The sequence below is a fragment of the Aquila chrysaetos genome, chromosome 6 (assembly GCF_900496995.4).
Source record: "Aquila chrysaetos chrysaetos chromosome 6, bAquChr1.4, whole genome shotgun sequence".
Lineage (NCBI taxonomy): Eukaryota > Metazoa > Chordata > Aves > Accipitriformes > Accipitridae > Aquila > Aquila chrysaetos.
This window is the reverse complement of record NC_044009.1, coordinates 9,928,489-9,945,371: the sequence shown is the minus strand read 5'-3', so window position 1 is coordinate 9,945,371 and position 16,883 is coordinate 9,928,489. Positions and strand designations below refer to the sequence as shown.

The 16,883-nt window shown below is 44.8% G+C and overlaps 1 protein-coding gene across 8 annotated transcripts in view; it reads left to right on the top strand.

Moving 5' to 3' along the window:
* The first annotated feature begins 2,543 nt into the window (after positions 1-2,543).
* The window catches only part of DIP2A (disco interacting protein 2 homolog A), a 132,644-nt gene continuing 118,304 nt past the window's right edge, over positions 2,544-16,883 (top strand). For all 8 annotated transcript variants that reach the window (XR_005932733.1, XR_003924000.2, XR_005932732.1 and 5 more), the window contains exon 1: positions 2,544-2,818. Coding sequence is in view for 5 of the 8 variants with exons in the window: in XM_030018617.2 (XP_029874477.1) it covers positions 2,722-2,818 (97 nt within the window). In the remaining 3 variants the exon portion in view is untranslated. The remainder of the gene's footprint in view (positions 2,819-16,883) is intronic.

Below are 16,883 nucleotides of genomic sequence, written 5' to 3'. Positions count from 1 at the left end.
TAAGGATCAGTTGTGTTTCAAGTGAAATTGGCTTTGCATTTGCACATTTCTAAATCAATCTACAGCGTAAGTAATTTAACATCCCAAAGCTTCACTGCTCTTCAGTCAGTCACTGACAGGGTGAAAAAGATTCAAGTATTGCCTTAGTGTGTACACAAAAGCCCTAGGAACAAACACTGTTTTCCCTTAGCACTTTGCACCAGATGCAAGCATGGTGGAATAGTGGATAATTTAAGTGTTCCTATGCATAGTCTACTTCATCCTTCTCAGAAATGAGGACTGTGAATGAGGTAAGGCTGGCTGTTAGCAATTCACCTCGAGGCAACAGGAGCTGTCAGTAACTTGATGCATTGGCTGCTGAGGCTTCCCCAGCCATGCTCCTCCCACCACCCGTGGAAGCCAAGCACTCGGCACCCACTGAACGGCAGGGCTTCTCCCCAGCCTCTGCCCAAGCCTCTGCAGGGCTTGCATTCTGCTGTGCATTGAGGTAGAACTTTTCCATGACAGTCAGTGCTGTATTATTCCCCTGCCTCACCTCTTCTCTTCATAGAGGCCTCTTGCCCCACAGGTACCTCAGTCGCCCCTCTGAGATGGTCCCCTTGGGCATTCTCTGTTTCCAGAAACACAGGCAGGATGTGGGGGGTAGGAGGCAGATGCTGCAGCCCCCTATCCGGAAAAGAAATCTGGAGAAGTGAAGCCTGTCAGTCTTTCAGGATCTGTGAGCTATAGTTAACATGTTGCCTGCTTTTCTGAAGGACTGTGGAAGCACTGTGGCAGAAATGTTTCTGCCCAGTGTAGGGTGGTAAAATTTTTAACAGCATGGCTTTCCAAGGACTGGTGTGGTGTCTCTGTGCCCTATGAAGGGCAGTCGAACAGGACATGCTCTCTTGTGATGTGTTGACCTCAGCAGTGTGAGCAGAGAAGTCAGAAGCTGAAGCATTTCAGGACTGGGTAGGAAAAGAAGAGAGAGGGCAGGAGCAGAAGGAAAGGGAAGGAGAAGCAAGGACCAGTTGTTGGTAACAGAGCAGACAGTGGCTGATCCTCTAAGTCATTTTTTGGTAATCTTTCCTGAATGGAGCATGAGTAGAGATTTTCCCACTGCTGCAAGTGACCTGGAATATCTGCCAATGCAAATGTGTGCCTGTCTCACACTGAGCTATGCTACAGTATGCCATCGATCCATGTTTCACAGAATACAAACATGGTGCTGGCAAACATGAATACCATCCTATCTCTTGCTGCTTGGAGACTTGCAGCCCTGAACTGCCCCCTTGTTTCAAGGTTGTACTGTACTGTGGATGCTGGGGTGCTGTGGGATGTGACCCCATGCTAACCCATGTGAAACCCCTGTGATTGTTTTATACCTGTCATGTACGGGTGCGAGGAGGAGAACAGCATTCACGGGATGCCTTCCTCAGCAGCGAGGTGTCCTGTTTTCAGATTAAACAAACTCTTCAGCCTCTGTCATTGTCCTGCCAGCTCAGGAGCAGGGTCCACAGGGATACTAGCTGCAGTGCTGCAGAAGCTACAGAGAAAACGCTTACTTTGGAGGCCTGGGAGGACTGCATTGCCCCTGCCCCACATGTGATACCAACACAAGCCTGGTCACCCCAAAAGGGAGAGCTGTTTCTGACAGAAGTAGTTGTTAGTAAAAAAAAACTTCTGCCCAGCTTTTTTCTCTACTTCCTGGCTCCAGGCAAGTTATTGTTACTGGCAGAACAGTCCCTGTGGTCAGGAGCAGTGGCAAGGTCTGGGATTTGCCTTTGCATGAGTTTCTGGGGGGGGCTGCAGGAATGCCACAGGAAGATCACGCCTCGGTATCCTGCTACACGTTCCTCCTGGAACCTGTGGTTAAACTGGGGGAAGCCACTGCATCGATGCAGGCTCCAAAACAAACGTTTCCTGCGGGTCTCTGTAATGCCCTTCAAAACCGCTTCAAAAGACAGCCTTTTTTTCCTTAACTTCATGCAGGCCCAAACACCGCTTTACATCCAGGCTCTCGCGTTTCCAGGTTTCTCACGCTGTAATTCTACTCCACGAAAACCTCCGTGCCCCCTCCCGGGAAACGCTGTGAGCAGGGTGGGCCCCGCGGCTCTGCCGTTTTTACCGTTTTCTGTGGGGAGGGAAGTATAGTTTCGGTATTTTCAGAAGGGGACGCAGCACCAGCGCGCAGGGCAGGGGAGGGCAAGGACAGCAGCTCGACGAGGGAGAGGGCGGGTCGTGCTTGCTGAGGTCCCTCCGAAGCGGCGGGACCACGCGCGTGGGGGGAGAGCTCCCTGTCCTCACCACCGGAGGGCGCACGCTCCCAGGGCAGCTCTCGGCGAGGGCCTGGCGCTAACAGCGGAGGCAGGCCCGGCCCCACCGGGCTCCGGCTGCGCCCGGTGCTCCGCTCCCCTCAGCGGCGCCGCCTCACGCCGCCGGCGGCCGCTTCCCGCCACCAGGGGGCCCGCGCGCGCCCCTCCTTACCCCGCGGCTCGCGCGAGGCGGCCTGGGAGCGCCCCTCCCCTCCCCGCCGGCCGCCCCGCCCCGCCCCTCGCGCGGGGCACGCGTCCCTGGCTGCAGCAGCGGCTGCGCGGGGCGGCAGGGCCGGCACGGCGCCTCCTGCTCCTCCTCCTCCTCCTCCGTCCCGTCCCGTCCCGTCCCGTCCCGTCCCGCCCGGCCCCACCTGCGGCAGCGCTGGGCGGCGGCTCTGGCGGAACCCGCTCGCTCCTCGCCCGCACCATGGCGGCGGAGCGCGGGGGCTGCTCCCTGGAGGCGGTGCCGCTGCCGCCCGAGGTGCGAGAGAGCCTGGCGGAGCTGGAGCTGGAGCTGTCGGAGGGTGAGGGCGAGGGCGGCCGCGGGACCGGGGGCTGCGGCCAGGGGCAAGGGGCGCGGGGACTCGGCCCGGCCCGGCCGGCGCCGCGGCAGGAAGCCCGCGGGTCGCTTCCGCTGTCCGCTCGGGGCGGGGCGGGGGCCTGGTCCCGCTGAGGGGCCTGCGGGGTGGCGGGAGCCTCGTCCCCCGGCGGGGCCCGCGGGCCCGGGGCTCCTCTCCCGCCGCCGGCCCTCGGAGGGGAGCCGGGATGGAGCAGGGGGGCGTTGAACAGGGAGGCGGGCCCGGGGCTGCGAGGGCCTGCGCCCTTCTCCCCGGGGCCCCGGTGGCGGGCAGGGCTGCGGGCTCAGGCGGCGGCGGGTGGAGCGCCCTGGGGGAGGCGGCTCTGGCCGCCCGGCGTCCTCTGCCGCCGGCGCCTGGGTGGAAGCAGTGGTAGAGGCCCTTTCAGAGGCGTTTGGAAATGGCCATGAAGTGGTTTTCCGTTAAATCCGAGCTGGCACCAGCACGGTCAGTTAGTATGCAGCTGGGTGCTCTGAAAACACCAGTATTTTATTTTTAATATCTATTTCTCACTATAGCTGAAGTCTTAAGCCTCTCGCTTCGGATCGCTCTACAATTCCTAACGTTTTTATTCCTTACTGTAAGCCAAGTTTCAAGGCAGGAATAAGGTGACATTCCCTCTGCTCCTCTAGTTAACAGGCCCTTGGCCAGAGGTGGCAAAGATGCAGTGCCAGGCTGAGATTCACTCTGACAATATACTTAAGCCCATCTCTTGGTTGGCTACCCCCAAAAGGTACGGTTCCTTTCCTGCCACCTCCAGGCTTGTGTTTGGTGGTAAGAGTCCTGTGACCCCTGTGGGAATGACACTGTTTTCTTGGTAGGATTGGGCTGGGGTTTTTTGCATATTGGTTCCCTGGTGTGGTCTGCCCTGCAGACAGGCAGGTGTAGACCCTTGGTGTGGGAGAGCACGTAAGGGGTGGAGGAAACCAAGGAGCGGTTAGTCATTGCACTTTCCCTAGCTACGTTGTCAAGCTGCACTTTGGAATAGAAGGGCTAAAAAGCTGTTAGTGCCGTGGTCCTGGGGTAGAAGCATTCATTCTGCTCCTCAGATGTTGCAGTTTCAGATCAGTATGTTCAGGTGTGCAAAAGTGGCTTTATTTCACTTTAATATGCTGGCTGACGTGTTGTGGTTTAGGAAATGATTCACAGATCGGTTGTCCTCATCTCCAGTGTGGAACCTTTGGTGCAGAGGCAGGGGAAAAGTATCAGATTAGTAACTTTGTAGTCCAAGTTTAACCTGTCGCTGCATGTCTGCCAGAGCAGTAGGAAGCAGTTACTGACACGTACCGTTGCTTGTGCAAGAGGAGTTCCTGTGACTTGTGAGCTGCAGTAGTGTGCAGCTGGCACCCGTGTGCTCTCACTCTGGGGCCACACTTGGTACAGCGGCTCTTATGTGTGTGCCTGCCGGTGCTTGCCGATCGGCCAGGATATCCTGGGGTTGGCTCCTCTTTTGTGTAGGTCCTGACCATGTGTTTGTTTAACCACTGGAATCATTTTTATATGTGGGTCTGTTAAATGTGTGAAATGCCTAAAGTGAATGCAAACTGTCTTAGTCCAGTGTGTCTGATACTGAAATTGGTATTGCTCTACAGCTGTTGGATTAAGTAAGTGATTGGATAAAGCAATAGTTAGCTCAAACTTCTTGACCACTCTGAAGACTTAGTTTATGATCTTAGATGCGATTCCTTTTCTGCCTTGCCTGAATGACTTGAAAGTGTTTGCAGGCAGTTCTTCAACATCTGGTAATATGTTATGTGCTTGTGTTCTGCCATCACTTGGTGTTTGCGTGTGCTGCTTTTAATGGGCCCCTCTGTCATTAATATTTAGAACTTGCTTACTTGGAGAGGAAGGAATAGTGATCTGGGATTAGACACTTGCATTTTAATCTATGTAAAATGGAAATAAATTGATACCTGTAGAGATTGTCAGTTACTTCCCTCTTTTTATTTGAGCAGAATCCAGCCCATAGCAGAAGGCCTCTGCTGACAATGGCTTCCTCAAGTTTTCAGCAGCCTTTTTACTGGATGTACAGTCCTCTTCTGCACTTTGTGTATGGATGTTGTAGCTGACCTCTGCCTTAACAAAGGCGTGTGTGTGTGAAAACAGGTGGACTGTAGGGAGATTCAATGGGAGATTTCTTATGCTGAATACGCTGTAAATTAGAGAAGGTCATACTTGGGAGGATGTTGCCATAATCTGAGAGGAAGTGTGAAGGGAGGAAAAGAAAAGAAGAAACTTGAGAGCAAGTTCCTTTCTACTTTGTATGTCTACTTTGTTAATTGAAATGTCATGTATGCTATGCTGGGGCAGGGATAACCTATGTTCCCTTTGATTACATTATTTTCACCTATAAATTAATCAGGAAGATGATTAAAAACTTCCTTTGGTTCTGCCCCAGGTTGTCATAGTGAAAGTTGGGAAAAGTGTTTGCATTTAGATGCAGAGAAAAATAAAGACTGTCAGAGTACATTACTACTTTCTAAAGACAACTCAAAATCCCAAATAAAGTGTTCATCTTAGAAGAGCTTTGGACGGGGAGGGAACTCCAACTCTTGCTACAATTCTGGTGCGCTGTTACGGATCCTTCCACTTTTACAAGATCCTAATCTCTTGATTGACAATTGTTTGTATTCTTCATGTACTAGAAAAATAATAGTTGGGGGTAAAAAGAAACCCTAGAACAATGCTGCTGTGTTGCTTTGTTATATCAACACTGTGATTTCTTACTTGCTGAAAAAAATCAGTGAATCTTTTAGTGAAAACAGAGATCTGCCACGACCTTTTTGGGAGGTAAGGACAATTTTGAGACTGTGATTGGCAGCTAAGCTGAATTGTAGCTCATTGATCTGTAGACTTAAGCTTTCTTACCTTAAGACTGTAAGATGCTGCAGCCTTCTGATGTAATGGAAAGATGCAGAGTTCCCTAATCAGCCTGGCAAGATCTTCTGTAAAAGCATGAAGGTGATGCTGTGAAAGTCTAGTACTTTATTTTTTTATTAGTTACTATAAAATGTTTTGGTTTTTTCTTTTCTTCTGTCCTCTGAAAGAGAACTAAAGTTAGAAACTCCCTTTTTAAAAAAAACCCCAATCTGCAGTAGAGAGTTTGTAGGAAAAACATCGATGTGCTTTTTTTAAAGCCCGTACCTGTTTTTATGATAACATATCATGTATTTGTGTGTATTTTTATGTATCTAAATATACTTGTACACTGCTTTTCATTAAAGCATGATAATTTTGAAGAGCAAGTCTCATTTAGACACAAATGTTACTTGTATAATTTGTGCATTCATGAAGACCACATTTTATTTGAAAGCTGTGCCTCGAAACAACTTTTGACTGTTCTCTGTGCAAAAGGCTCCTCATTTTTATCCTTTTCAGAGCCTTCCCAGTTTTTCTGCTACGTTTTTTTCCATGGCACGTAGCTAAAATTTGCTGGTATATGCAATGAGATGCATGTTTTGGGTAAGACAGAAAAGCTTGAGAGGTCATGAAACCCTTCCTCTGGCAGAAATAAACCTTGGCGTTTAAAGACCTGTTTCTGAAGAGTGCTAGGCACTGTGCTTCCACCATTTGAGCAGCTTCACTTTTACTCTCTTAAGCCTAGGGGATGTGGAATTGCGTCATTTTTTGCTTCTTCCAGGTCACCTGTGCCGGAAGATGCCTTGCTTGTTCCTTCCTGATCCAAGGACAATATACATAGGAGTCGAAGTAGTCAAAGATAAAACCGTATTATGTGTCTGTGTAGCACTGATGACCATTCCACTGCTGTTTGCTTGTGTGGCTTGGTCTTCTAGAGTTGTTCATGGTGGTAGTCCCCTCAGCTAGCAGGTCAGGGTCTTAGAAGAACATAGGACTACGCTTGTTTCTTTTCTTGGAATTTTTTTGTACTTCTTGGTGTGTGGTTCTGGTGAGACTGGGCCATTTGGATGCATAACATATGATTTGCATTTAGTAAATGTTACATAAAAGCTGAGGAAAGAAAAATGTGGGTTTACAGACTTTCAGATGGCTGTTTGACCAGCATGTGAACTTTACAATGCTTTTCTTTTTTGGTCTGAATTTCTGATCAGCTTTAAATATTAAATATATCGATTTGGTTTTTCTGCTGTTTCCTAGGAATTTGTAGGTCAGTCTTATTTCAGAACTAAGCTGAAACTCTTATCAGAGATTACCTACTGTAAAAAGGCTGAAGATACTTTTTTCTAGTTCGAATCTATTCAGTTACCCCACTGATTGCCAGATGGGAAATGGTGCTCTTGATAGCTTCTATCAAACAGGCTACAGAATTAGTCCTGAGATAGAAATGTATTGCTGTGTAGTTTACCGGCTCAATTATCACTTGATTTCACTGTTTATTTGTTGTGTTGTCCATCTCTTAATGCATCGCTCCAAAGTTTCTTCTGAGACTGGTTAAGTTTTAGTGGAAAGCGTGGCGGTTTAGATGGAGAGTTCGGTGTGCAGGTTGCTCTGGTTCCCAATGAGATGTTTGCATCTGCCCGGACGGAAAGCTTGCTCTCACATAATTTTGATCCCAATTCTTTATTTCCCATTTAAGAAGAATTGGTGTGTGTGACAAGGAAGCTTTGTCTGGGGTTATGGTTTGGGGTTTGGTGGGGGCGGGGGTGGCATCTTTTGAGGTACTGCTGTTAGTTAATGCATACAGCTGAGTGAAAGAAGGTGTCAGCTAAGAAGCGTTTCCTGAAAAAAATGAAAAGTATTTAGTGTCTGACATTTTTGGCTACTGCAAGTATTCCAGCAATACTCCAGCAAATACTTTCTGTAATAAATATTAGCAAGTATTGGCCCACGCTAACAGTCTGGCTGGGTTTTTGAAAAAATAAATTGATAACAGAATCCTTTTTTTTGGCAGAACACCTTTCTTATAAAAACTAAAAGTAGTGGTCAGAGCTGAAAAGTTTAACTTAATTGCTTTTGTTACACTAGCAGTATTGATGTGGTATTAAAATACTGTACGTGAAATCAGGTGAGGAAGAGACATGGACACACAGTTTAACCTTTTATTCTTATGATAAAGCATGGTATTTGGGTGTTAAGTTTTTTCTAGTCTTAAAGGGGTAGTTTTCTGTTACAGATGTCTTCAAAAAGTGTACCTGCAAATTGCAGTTGTTTACCATTTCTGCTGTCATTTTAATACTTGGAAATAAATACAATCTGAGGCTGTCAGTGAAGGACTTTTGGAACTGGGGAGGCAGATGCTTGGTAAGTGGATAGTAGTCTGTGGAACTTGACCTGCAGCGTCTTTGTTGCTTAATTTCTGGGCCTCTCCAACAGAAACTGTTAATTGTGTGATAGTACGTTGGGTTTGCCAAATGCCCCTGGGGACTGAGTAAGTCTAGAAAGCTTGTTCTCACATGTTAACACCCGGCACAGGTCTTGGTGACTGGCTGACGTCCTTCAGGCTAGCTCATATCCTTAGGTCTGGTTTGTGACTGAAATAGTCCCACAATGTTTGAAGGGAAGCAGGATTCTGATTTATTTTATTTATTTATTATAAAACAGTCTTGTGGCAAGGAGTGGTTGCCATTGCAAGCTTCGTGGTTACCGTACACAAGGGCTCCTTTAATTCTGGTCATGTAAGTTATCTGAAGAAGGGCTTGAGGGCTTGTTGTTGGTGACTATCAATTGATGGAACAAGGCTAGCTCTTTCTGCCAGCCCTGTCTGGAAGTCAGGTACTATTGTAACCTTCATGAATGCTCACTGCTTTAATGCTGTATTGTGTATAAGCCAACAAGTGGTAGCCAACTCAAGTGTGCCTTATATGGGTATAAACATATTTGAATCCTTTTATCAAAATATGCCTGTATTTAAACTGGTTTTGCTTTGACAGATTTTGATTGTAAAACTACCCAATGATGTAGCTAACATTACCTTACTGAGATATTCAGATAATCTAGTTGTAATGGCTTGGCCTTGTGGGAGTCCGGTGTTTCGTTGACGGGTCTCGATGCACATTCTCAATTCGTGTCATTCTTAGGTTTATGTTGTTTAATGCACGTATTATGGGATTATTATTAGGGAAAGATTCAGTTATTTTAAGGAAAAGGGGCTTTTCGTAGCCTGTAGCAGGTGGAGGATTTAATTTGCTGCTCTTTGAAATGAACACGGGGAATGTGATATCGAATTCCAGTTACAGCCATCTGGGAGGATATCTTCTAGGAGATTAAAGCTGCTGCCTTCACAGTGGTAGGCCTTTGTTCCAAAACCTTTTTTTTGTTTATGTCCAAGCAGATTTCTTGCCTGCTGTGAAAAGCTGGTGGCTTTGTGGGCAAAAGGTGTTACTGCTGGATGGAGCTGCTGTCCCAGCCTTTCCATTTCACTGATGGCATCGGTGGATGCAAAGTCACCTGCTGCCATTGACAGGCTGGCTGTGAAGTAGCTGCCTAGCAGGTTGTCATTGCTCTGTCTCACCTCATTGCTCTGACTGGTCAGCTAGTCCAGGTCATTAAAGAACAGACACCATATGACTTCAGCTTTCTGAAGCTGTGTTCTGGTTACAACTAAATTTTCTGTTATAACAGCAGCAGCTGAGAACTAGATTGCTTTTAAAGCCCCCTACTTTTCCAAGTAAGACTTTCTGACTATGGTAGAAAACACAAATTAACTTGTCTAATAAGGTGATGGTTGGAGTGAAGATTTTTTTTCCCTTACTGGTTATGACAACTTTAATGATACTGTTGCTATTAAACTGTAAAAACAAAATAGCATCCTTACTTGATATGGTTGAGAATGGTGTTTTCTTTCCAAAAGCAGGTTCAGAATCTTCCTACTCTGCTTCAGGATGGGACTGAAGTTTATTTGAAGGCCACATGTCTGTTGAGGTAAAGACAGTCCAGCTAGGTGGCTGGTAGGTTGGCACCTGGTCTGTGGGCTGCTTCCATCCATTATGCTCTTTTCAGCCACAGCACGTTTTGAAGACTGTTGAGGCACTGAATTTTGCCCTAAGTGTGAACTGGTTTGCTGGTGGAGCGGCAGAAGAAAGGAGAGGTGGAGGAGAGAGGCATTGCTACTGGACTAAGTAGGAGTACTTCTGTTGAGCCAGGCTACTGGCACTGTGATGTTAGCGGCTGTTTTTCCTATACATTTTTGTCCTCCTCCATTCTGTGTGTCTGCCACATGGCATTGTAAAGCTTGTGCTGGTCTATGAAGGTGCAGTTGGGTCTGTTGCTGACAGTGGCTGTTGAGGTTGAGCTGTCCTGTCTAGAATGTGCAGGAGGTATTTTTCTAAACTGAGTTAGATGTCGTAATTGGGATCGTTCCCAATGTTTCAGAGTTATCCTATCACATTAGTATAATTGTAATGGTGACAACTGAGACTCTTTTAGCTATGTTTTTCCATGAGTGTTATTCTGCCCCCCCCCCCCCCCCCCCCCCCCCCTTTTTTTTTTCTACCTTCTGGAACGTGGAAGGATGAGCAAGGTGTCTTGTCTTAGCTGAGAGCATCTTTACGCTTTTTAGCTGCTTCTAATGAAAACAGTTCTGTGAGCAGTGAGAATCTGCAGAAGATGTAAGGACATCTAGTCTTATTTTGATGTCTGGCTTCCAACATAGGAGCAATGGCAATGCATTTCAGGGCTTACAAAAAAAGGACTAAATCGACTGTGGTGTTGTTATCTTTATCATGCAGAGGAAACAGAAAGTGCACAACCAGGAGAACTGGGAGTGCTAGGTCATCAACTTCCTTTCCAATCAAAGCAGAATTTCAGACTCGACCAGTTAGGTGGTTGGGGCTTTTTTTTTTTGTCTTTTGGATTTCTGCTGTAGTTAACCAGTGTTTAAATTATTCTATTCTTTGTGTTTGAGTAAAACGCTCTCCGTCTCTTCCAGAACCAATTCTGCACTGAATGGTCGACTATAGTTGTTGGAGATTGAGTTTGAAGACTTCAGTGGCAGCTGGCTATGTTCCTGGGAGATAACTTGATTCATTGCTGTTCTGAATGGCAACAATAATGATAACTGTAAAATGCTGGGGTTTATCTAGCTAAGACATGAGTAACATTTGTCAGAAATTCTTTTAGGATTTTTTAGACGTAATCCTGGGCAGCCTGCTCTAGCTGAGCCTGCAGGAGCAGGGGGTTGAACTAAGTTGAACTTGAGGCGTTCTTTCCAACTTCAGCTGTTCAGTGGCAGAGGGCTGGCCTTTAAACGTTGTTATTCTTTTGTATGTTGCTTTGGCAAGGAAGGTTAAATCCCAGTGAGGAACAGGAATATGGTGGCAACCTGGACTTCAAGAGCACTAAAGGAAATACATTTTCTTCCAGGTGTTCTCATGCAAAAGTAAGCTTCCCCTAAAAACAAAAATGCATATATTTATGAAGTAAATAGACCTTTATAAAATTAATGTTGAACACTGTCCTGTGTTCTACCTCCTTATCCTTCCCCCTAAACCTAAATCAAGCTCTGCCAGTCTTGAGAACATAAAGTGATTCCCCCCCCCCCCCAATTTGCTAGTTAAAATGCTGTTGGGTTTGGGGGTGGTTGGTTGGTTGGTTTTTGTGTGATGGGTTTTGTTTGTTTTTTTTTTTTAAAGGAATAAACTATTCTTCCGAAATGTCATTTCATTGACAAAGGGCTGTGGGCATTTTTTGGACTGCAGAACAGTATGACACAGAGATTCAGGATGCCCAAGATGCCAGCTTGATGACATTTCATACTGCTGAGTTACAGATGTACCACCCGGTTCTGTCACTGGAAGAAAGATCTTTTTACTATACCTGTATGCAAATAACAGAGGCAAAATATTCCAGTCTCTCTGATTACATGACAGTCATTTGGTTATAAAGAACCTGCGTATTTACCTTGGAATAAGTGTCAAAGTATTGGGACAGTTTCTTGGCACAAAGTTTGTAGCTCTCAAGGAAGCATAAACTTGTTGCTTTCTCCTGAGTTTTCCTGAAGTGATGATTGCAGACCCAAATTTGAAGATCTGCAGTAAGATGTGAGTGTATGGTTTTCCTGTGCTAAGGTTGAAGAAAGCGGTTCTGCAATGCAGAATTCAGGGGACCAAATTGAAATGTGTGCTGAATCATTAAAGCCTCCAAATCATCATCATATCCTTCTACCTTCTTCTTACTGTTTTATTACCACCTTTGTTCTTTCTCAACTGTTGTTTCCCCAGCAATGCTCAACAGGATGCAAAAATATGTCCTCCCCTGAAGTCTTGTTGAAAAATGCAGCATTGTTTGGCTTGCCTCCTAAGAAATGCATTTTATTCACTCCTCCTTTTTAATAACCTGTTTTCTTTTAAACCTCCTTGGAGTTTTTTTTTCTGTTGTTCTCCTGTGTTGAAGCTTGTGTCTTGTAGTGGGTGTCTATGACAAGCTTCCTGGTAAGACAGCAAAGAAGGAAGCAGCTCTTAATATTCCATGTCATGTTGTTACCTTTTAAAGATCAAGATATTTCTATTTTATTATCTCTGTGTATGTCCCTTTAAGAATTTGCCTAGACTTCTTGTAGCTGGTGAATTTAGTTGGGCCTCATCCCTTCACTAGCAGAACCTTCTTGCTCGGTGTTCCTCCTGGATGCCAGCAAGAAAGTTCTGACAAATTTCTGCTTCTTCTAGCATTTGCTATTTATGGACACTGAAAATACACTCATAGCTGATGTCATAATATTATGAAGGTAGATGCAAATCATCTTCTATTCTGGCTTTTTATTATGCTTCATTATGGCTCAAATTTTTGAGTTTTTTTCTTTTTTCTTTTTTCCCAGTTCTCTTGTTTCTTTCATTTCTGGTTCTTTTTTTTTTTCCTAGAGTGCCTTTCAGAGTAAACAACTACTTCAGAAGAAAGTTATGAGGGTAACATTCCCTTATTTCTCCTTAAAACAATATTCCTTGGTACTGCAGAAACTGCGGATTACACTTAACAGACTGATGATGAAGTTTGCAGGGTGTGCACGTGCATGTGTATATATGGGCTGTATCAGTTCAGTTAGCTCCTTCCCACTGGAAAAGAGTATCACACTGGGATTTTGCTGCTTCCCTCTCTGCCCTGTTATCCTTTGTGTAGCAGTTTTCGGATGAAGTTTGAGTTTTCGGATGAAGTTTGGGGGCACCCCTCTGCCGCTGTGGGAGCTCCTTCTTTCCATTTCCCATCTTGCGCACAAGAGAGTCTCATTTTTTACAGTGGGGATCTTGTGCTTGCCTTGCTCCTCTGCTGCTGTGAAGGGAGCTGGAAGGGACCTCTGTCCGTCCCTGGGCTCTGGGTAGGGTGCCGTTTCACCAGGTAGTTGAACTAAAGAAGCAACCATTGCCCAACAGGGGAATTCCCATCCCCAAGCTTTTATCTTGAGCTACATCTGGTGCCTGCCTGATGCTGTGGTACAGTGGCAGCAAGTTAACGTGAGAGAAAGTTAACATTTTAATTTTTTTTTTTAAGCAATTTAGTGAGTTGAATTGTCTTAGTGTTATACCCAGATGGGCTCAGAACTGGATTGCGTTGAGGGGAGAAGGATGAAGGAGGGTGCCAATACTTCACCGTAGCTGTAACATGAATCCATACCTGAAATAAATTTTTTCAGCATCTGCCTGTATCTGTACTGCTGTTCCCTCAGTGCTGTCCTGGATCCAGCCTGGAATGAAACATTGCCCTTGCTGGTTATAGCAGAGTTTTGTCCTTCTAGAATTTGAAATATAAAAACTCCCATAAATCATGGTGCAAGATCCTGGTGTCTCACAGATCTGCAATTTATCAGATACAAGGAAAATACAAGCCACTCAGTATTTTATCAGATAGGGTTTGATGTGGAGAACTGAAAACCTGTAATGGTAGGTGATTCGCATATAACCAGAAGGCCTTCAGCTCCATCCAGCCACGAAGAGATTTTGGCAGGGCAGTTTGGGAACTGCAGCTTTTTTGGAGGTGAGGAAGGCTGGGGGTTTTGGTTCTGTTTTTTGCTATTGCAACAAGGCACATAGGTAGGAGGCGGCCAGCAAAAAAGGCTGTATGTACTATGGAGGATGGCAGTACAACCATGAGGCTGAAAAGAGAAGTCCTGTGAATGGTATAAAGACCATGGATGAGCAGGTTTTTTGTGCAGAGCAGATTCAGCTCACAGATGCTGGTAAGCACCAGGTGCTATGCAAAGTCCATGGTGGGAGCGGCAGGGGAAGCAGCCACTTTCCCCTTTCACCAGCCTTTAGGTTCTTGGCTGTCTTGCGAGTTCATGCTGATGTTAGCCTCCAGCAGACCTCCCTGCTCCGGACATGCAGGTGGGTCCATCCCGTGGCTGTAGCTGTGTGCGCTACATATGAGCAATGCTGTGCTGCACCCTTCTGGTTAGTGTCCCCAGTGCCAGGGTGGTCTCTGCCATCCTGGAGCTTTGTAATTATGATACCAAAGTAACAAGGCAAGGAGGATTTCCAGCTGATTGTGTCATGCTGTGTCCCGTGATGACCATAGGGTTTTTACCTTTGGTCTTTGATCTGACCTCTTTTTGGTAGAGACAATCTGCATGCTGTAATAAAGTAGGGAGAAGAAGCTGAGGAGTAAAACAATGTGCTACTATGTTTTATTACCTTCAAAATCATTTTGCTTCCTGGTATGAAGCCTGAATTCTGTAGAAGTCCCGCAATATGAGAGCTCTGCCTTACATGATAAGGAATAAGAAATGAGAAAAATGCATGAATTTGTTGTTGCAAAGAAAACATGTCATGTCATTAAAGCGCGCTGGGAGGCAGGGTTGGGAAAAAACATTTGGGATCACTGGGGAAAAATGTTTGTCACAATGACATGTTGTTTAACAAAAATATTTAAGTTTTTAATTTCAAATGTTTGTGAATAATTTGTATTTGGTGGGAATTACTTCAGTTTGCAAAGAATATTCACTATTTCTAGAGATAGGAGCTCAGTAAAGATTTTTCCCTTCTTTTTTTTCCAGAAACAGTATTTGAAGAAAGCAAGTATTTAAGTTTGAGCACCTTTTTCTAATTTTTTTGTTTTAAGTTTTCATTTGCTAAGTAATAATCACTAAGAAGCTTAAACTATGTAAACCTGCTAGTTGAGGTTGTAGTACATGTTGTGGGAATTACAATGGCTGTACTTGGGACTGCTCATTCTTGCTCTTTGCCTTGTTTCTATTGCCCTTGGGTTTTACACGTGCATAGCAAAATTCATGACCTTGAAACTTCTTCGCAGTCAAACTGATGAACCCAGAGTCACTCCTTAAGCAGGAGCTAGAGGTCTTTTTTTTCCTTGCTTTAGTGCAAGCATGTTGCTGCTCCATGAGCTTGCACGTTGAGAACTCTCTCTGGAGTTCCTCCTGGTTTGACTTCGCATAGTCTTGGTTAGCTTTTGGGCTACACTTAACCATTTACCCAGAAGACACCAGTGAGGTAGGGGTTAGTTTGGCTGTTGTGGGTTTGTGTGTCATATTTTTGCTGGTCGTGAGTTTGTCTTCCTCAAGCAGTTTGGTAAACAGAGAAACAATATATTTTGAGGTGGTCAAATCCAAAGCTGTAGCTGGACATGTCAGTTTGAGCAGTAGCGCAGGAGTAGAGGTGTTGTGCACCTTTGTCCCCGTGCTCCCTTTCCAGCTACACCCACCTTGTTTGTGAGGCTTTGGGTTACTTTTCTTGAATAATGCAGTAAACTGGTCTGTTTAAAAGCATTACTGTAGTAATTGACCAATGTGGTTGTGTGACAGGTGAAGGAATGTGTTAAGGAAGTAGTTATTTTTAAACAGGAAATGTTCTTCTGATTAACTTTGTGGTTAGAACAATTTCTAGATTTTTCAAACTTGTGATGCCAGGATTAGATGTATCAGCAACTGTTGCCTAAATGAGTGCAAAGTCATAGTTTTCTTCAAATTTGAGTTTTAGCAGATACTGACACTGTTCTGATTTGGTTTGGTTTTGTTTCCATAGGACATCAATTAATAAATTTATTGGTGCCTGAGACTGCCCATTAGCAAATGAGAATCTTCCCTTCCTAACAAAAGGTGTTTTTCACATGCCCTTCAGAATGTTTAGATTCTGCTAATTGAAAGAAAAACTTTGGGTGCTGGAAATACTTGTAACAGAGCTGTTTGCAGGAGGCAGGGGCTGCTCCAGAGACCACAGAACGAAGATCTACAAAAGGTAGCACTGTGGTTATTGCCCTTTCCTTTCTCAGTGAAAGTGAATTTTTTTTTAACCTTATTGTTAATAATAGAAGCTTGTGGCACAGCACACACTAAGCTAGAGAGACCTTGCATAGTTTTCCAGCAGGAAAAGAAAGGGAACCAGAACCACATGGAATAACTTCTAACCCTGTTGGTAATGTGCCTCTCAGATGTGCTTGGCTAACAGGCCACAGATCTTACCAGGTCCTGAACAATATAGAGGGAGCTTTACTTGTACTTTTCCAGGATAGGTGAGAAAAAAAATTACTTATGGACTAGCTGTATGAATTCTTACTTAGAAAATAGAATAATCAACCACAATCTGACAGGATTGTAGTAGACGCATCAGCACAGTTCCCAGTTCGTGAGAGTTTCTGTCTGTCTTAAGTTGTTAACTTCTGTTTGTAGGCATCCCTCATATTTTGTATTTGCTTGTAGCTATGGCTTGATATTCTAATCTTACGCTACTGTAAAGATTATAAATAACATTTTAAATAATAAAATGGTTGTGTGTAAATCCTTGTATATATTACTTTTGCCTGAGCAAGTTGTATGGGTCTTAAACTTTGATATAAGTCTATGTGTTGCAAAATCATAGCAGGATAGTTGTGATGATAAAGGTAGCTTAAAGGCTGGTTAGAGATGATGGAGGAGGAAGAGCAGAATGGCTAGGGAAAACCAGTAAATGGTAGATAGTAGTAAGAAATAAATGAAGTCTTGTACTTTTTAAATAGAAGCTATATAAATAAGATTTGACAAATTCAGTGGCTGAGTAGGTACTTACAAAAATGTACGTTGCTGATCCTTCTTCCCTGGCAGGACCAATGTTGTCTGGCATGCATCCAGAGGAGAGAAAACCCCTTAATTTTAAATACGCAAAACTTGTGCATAGCT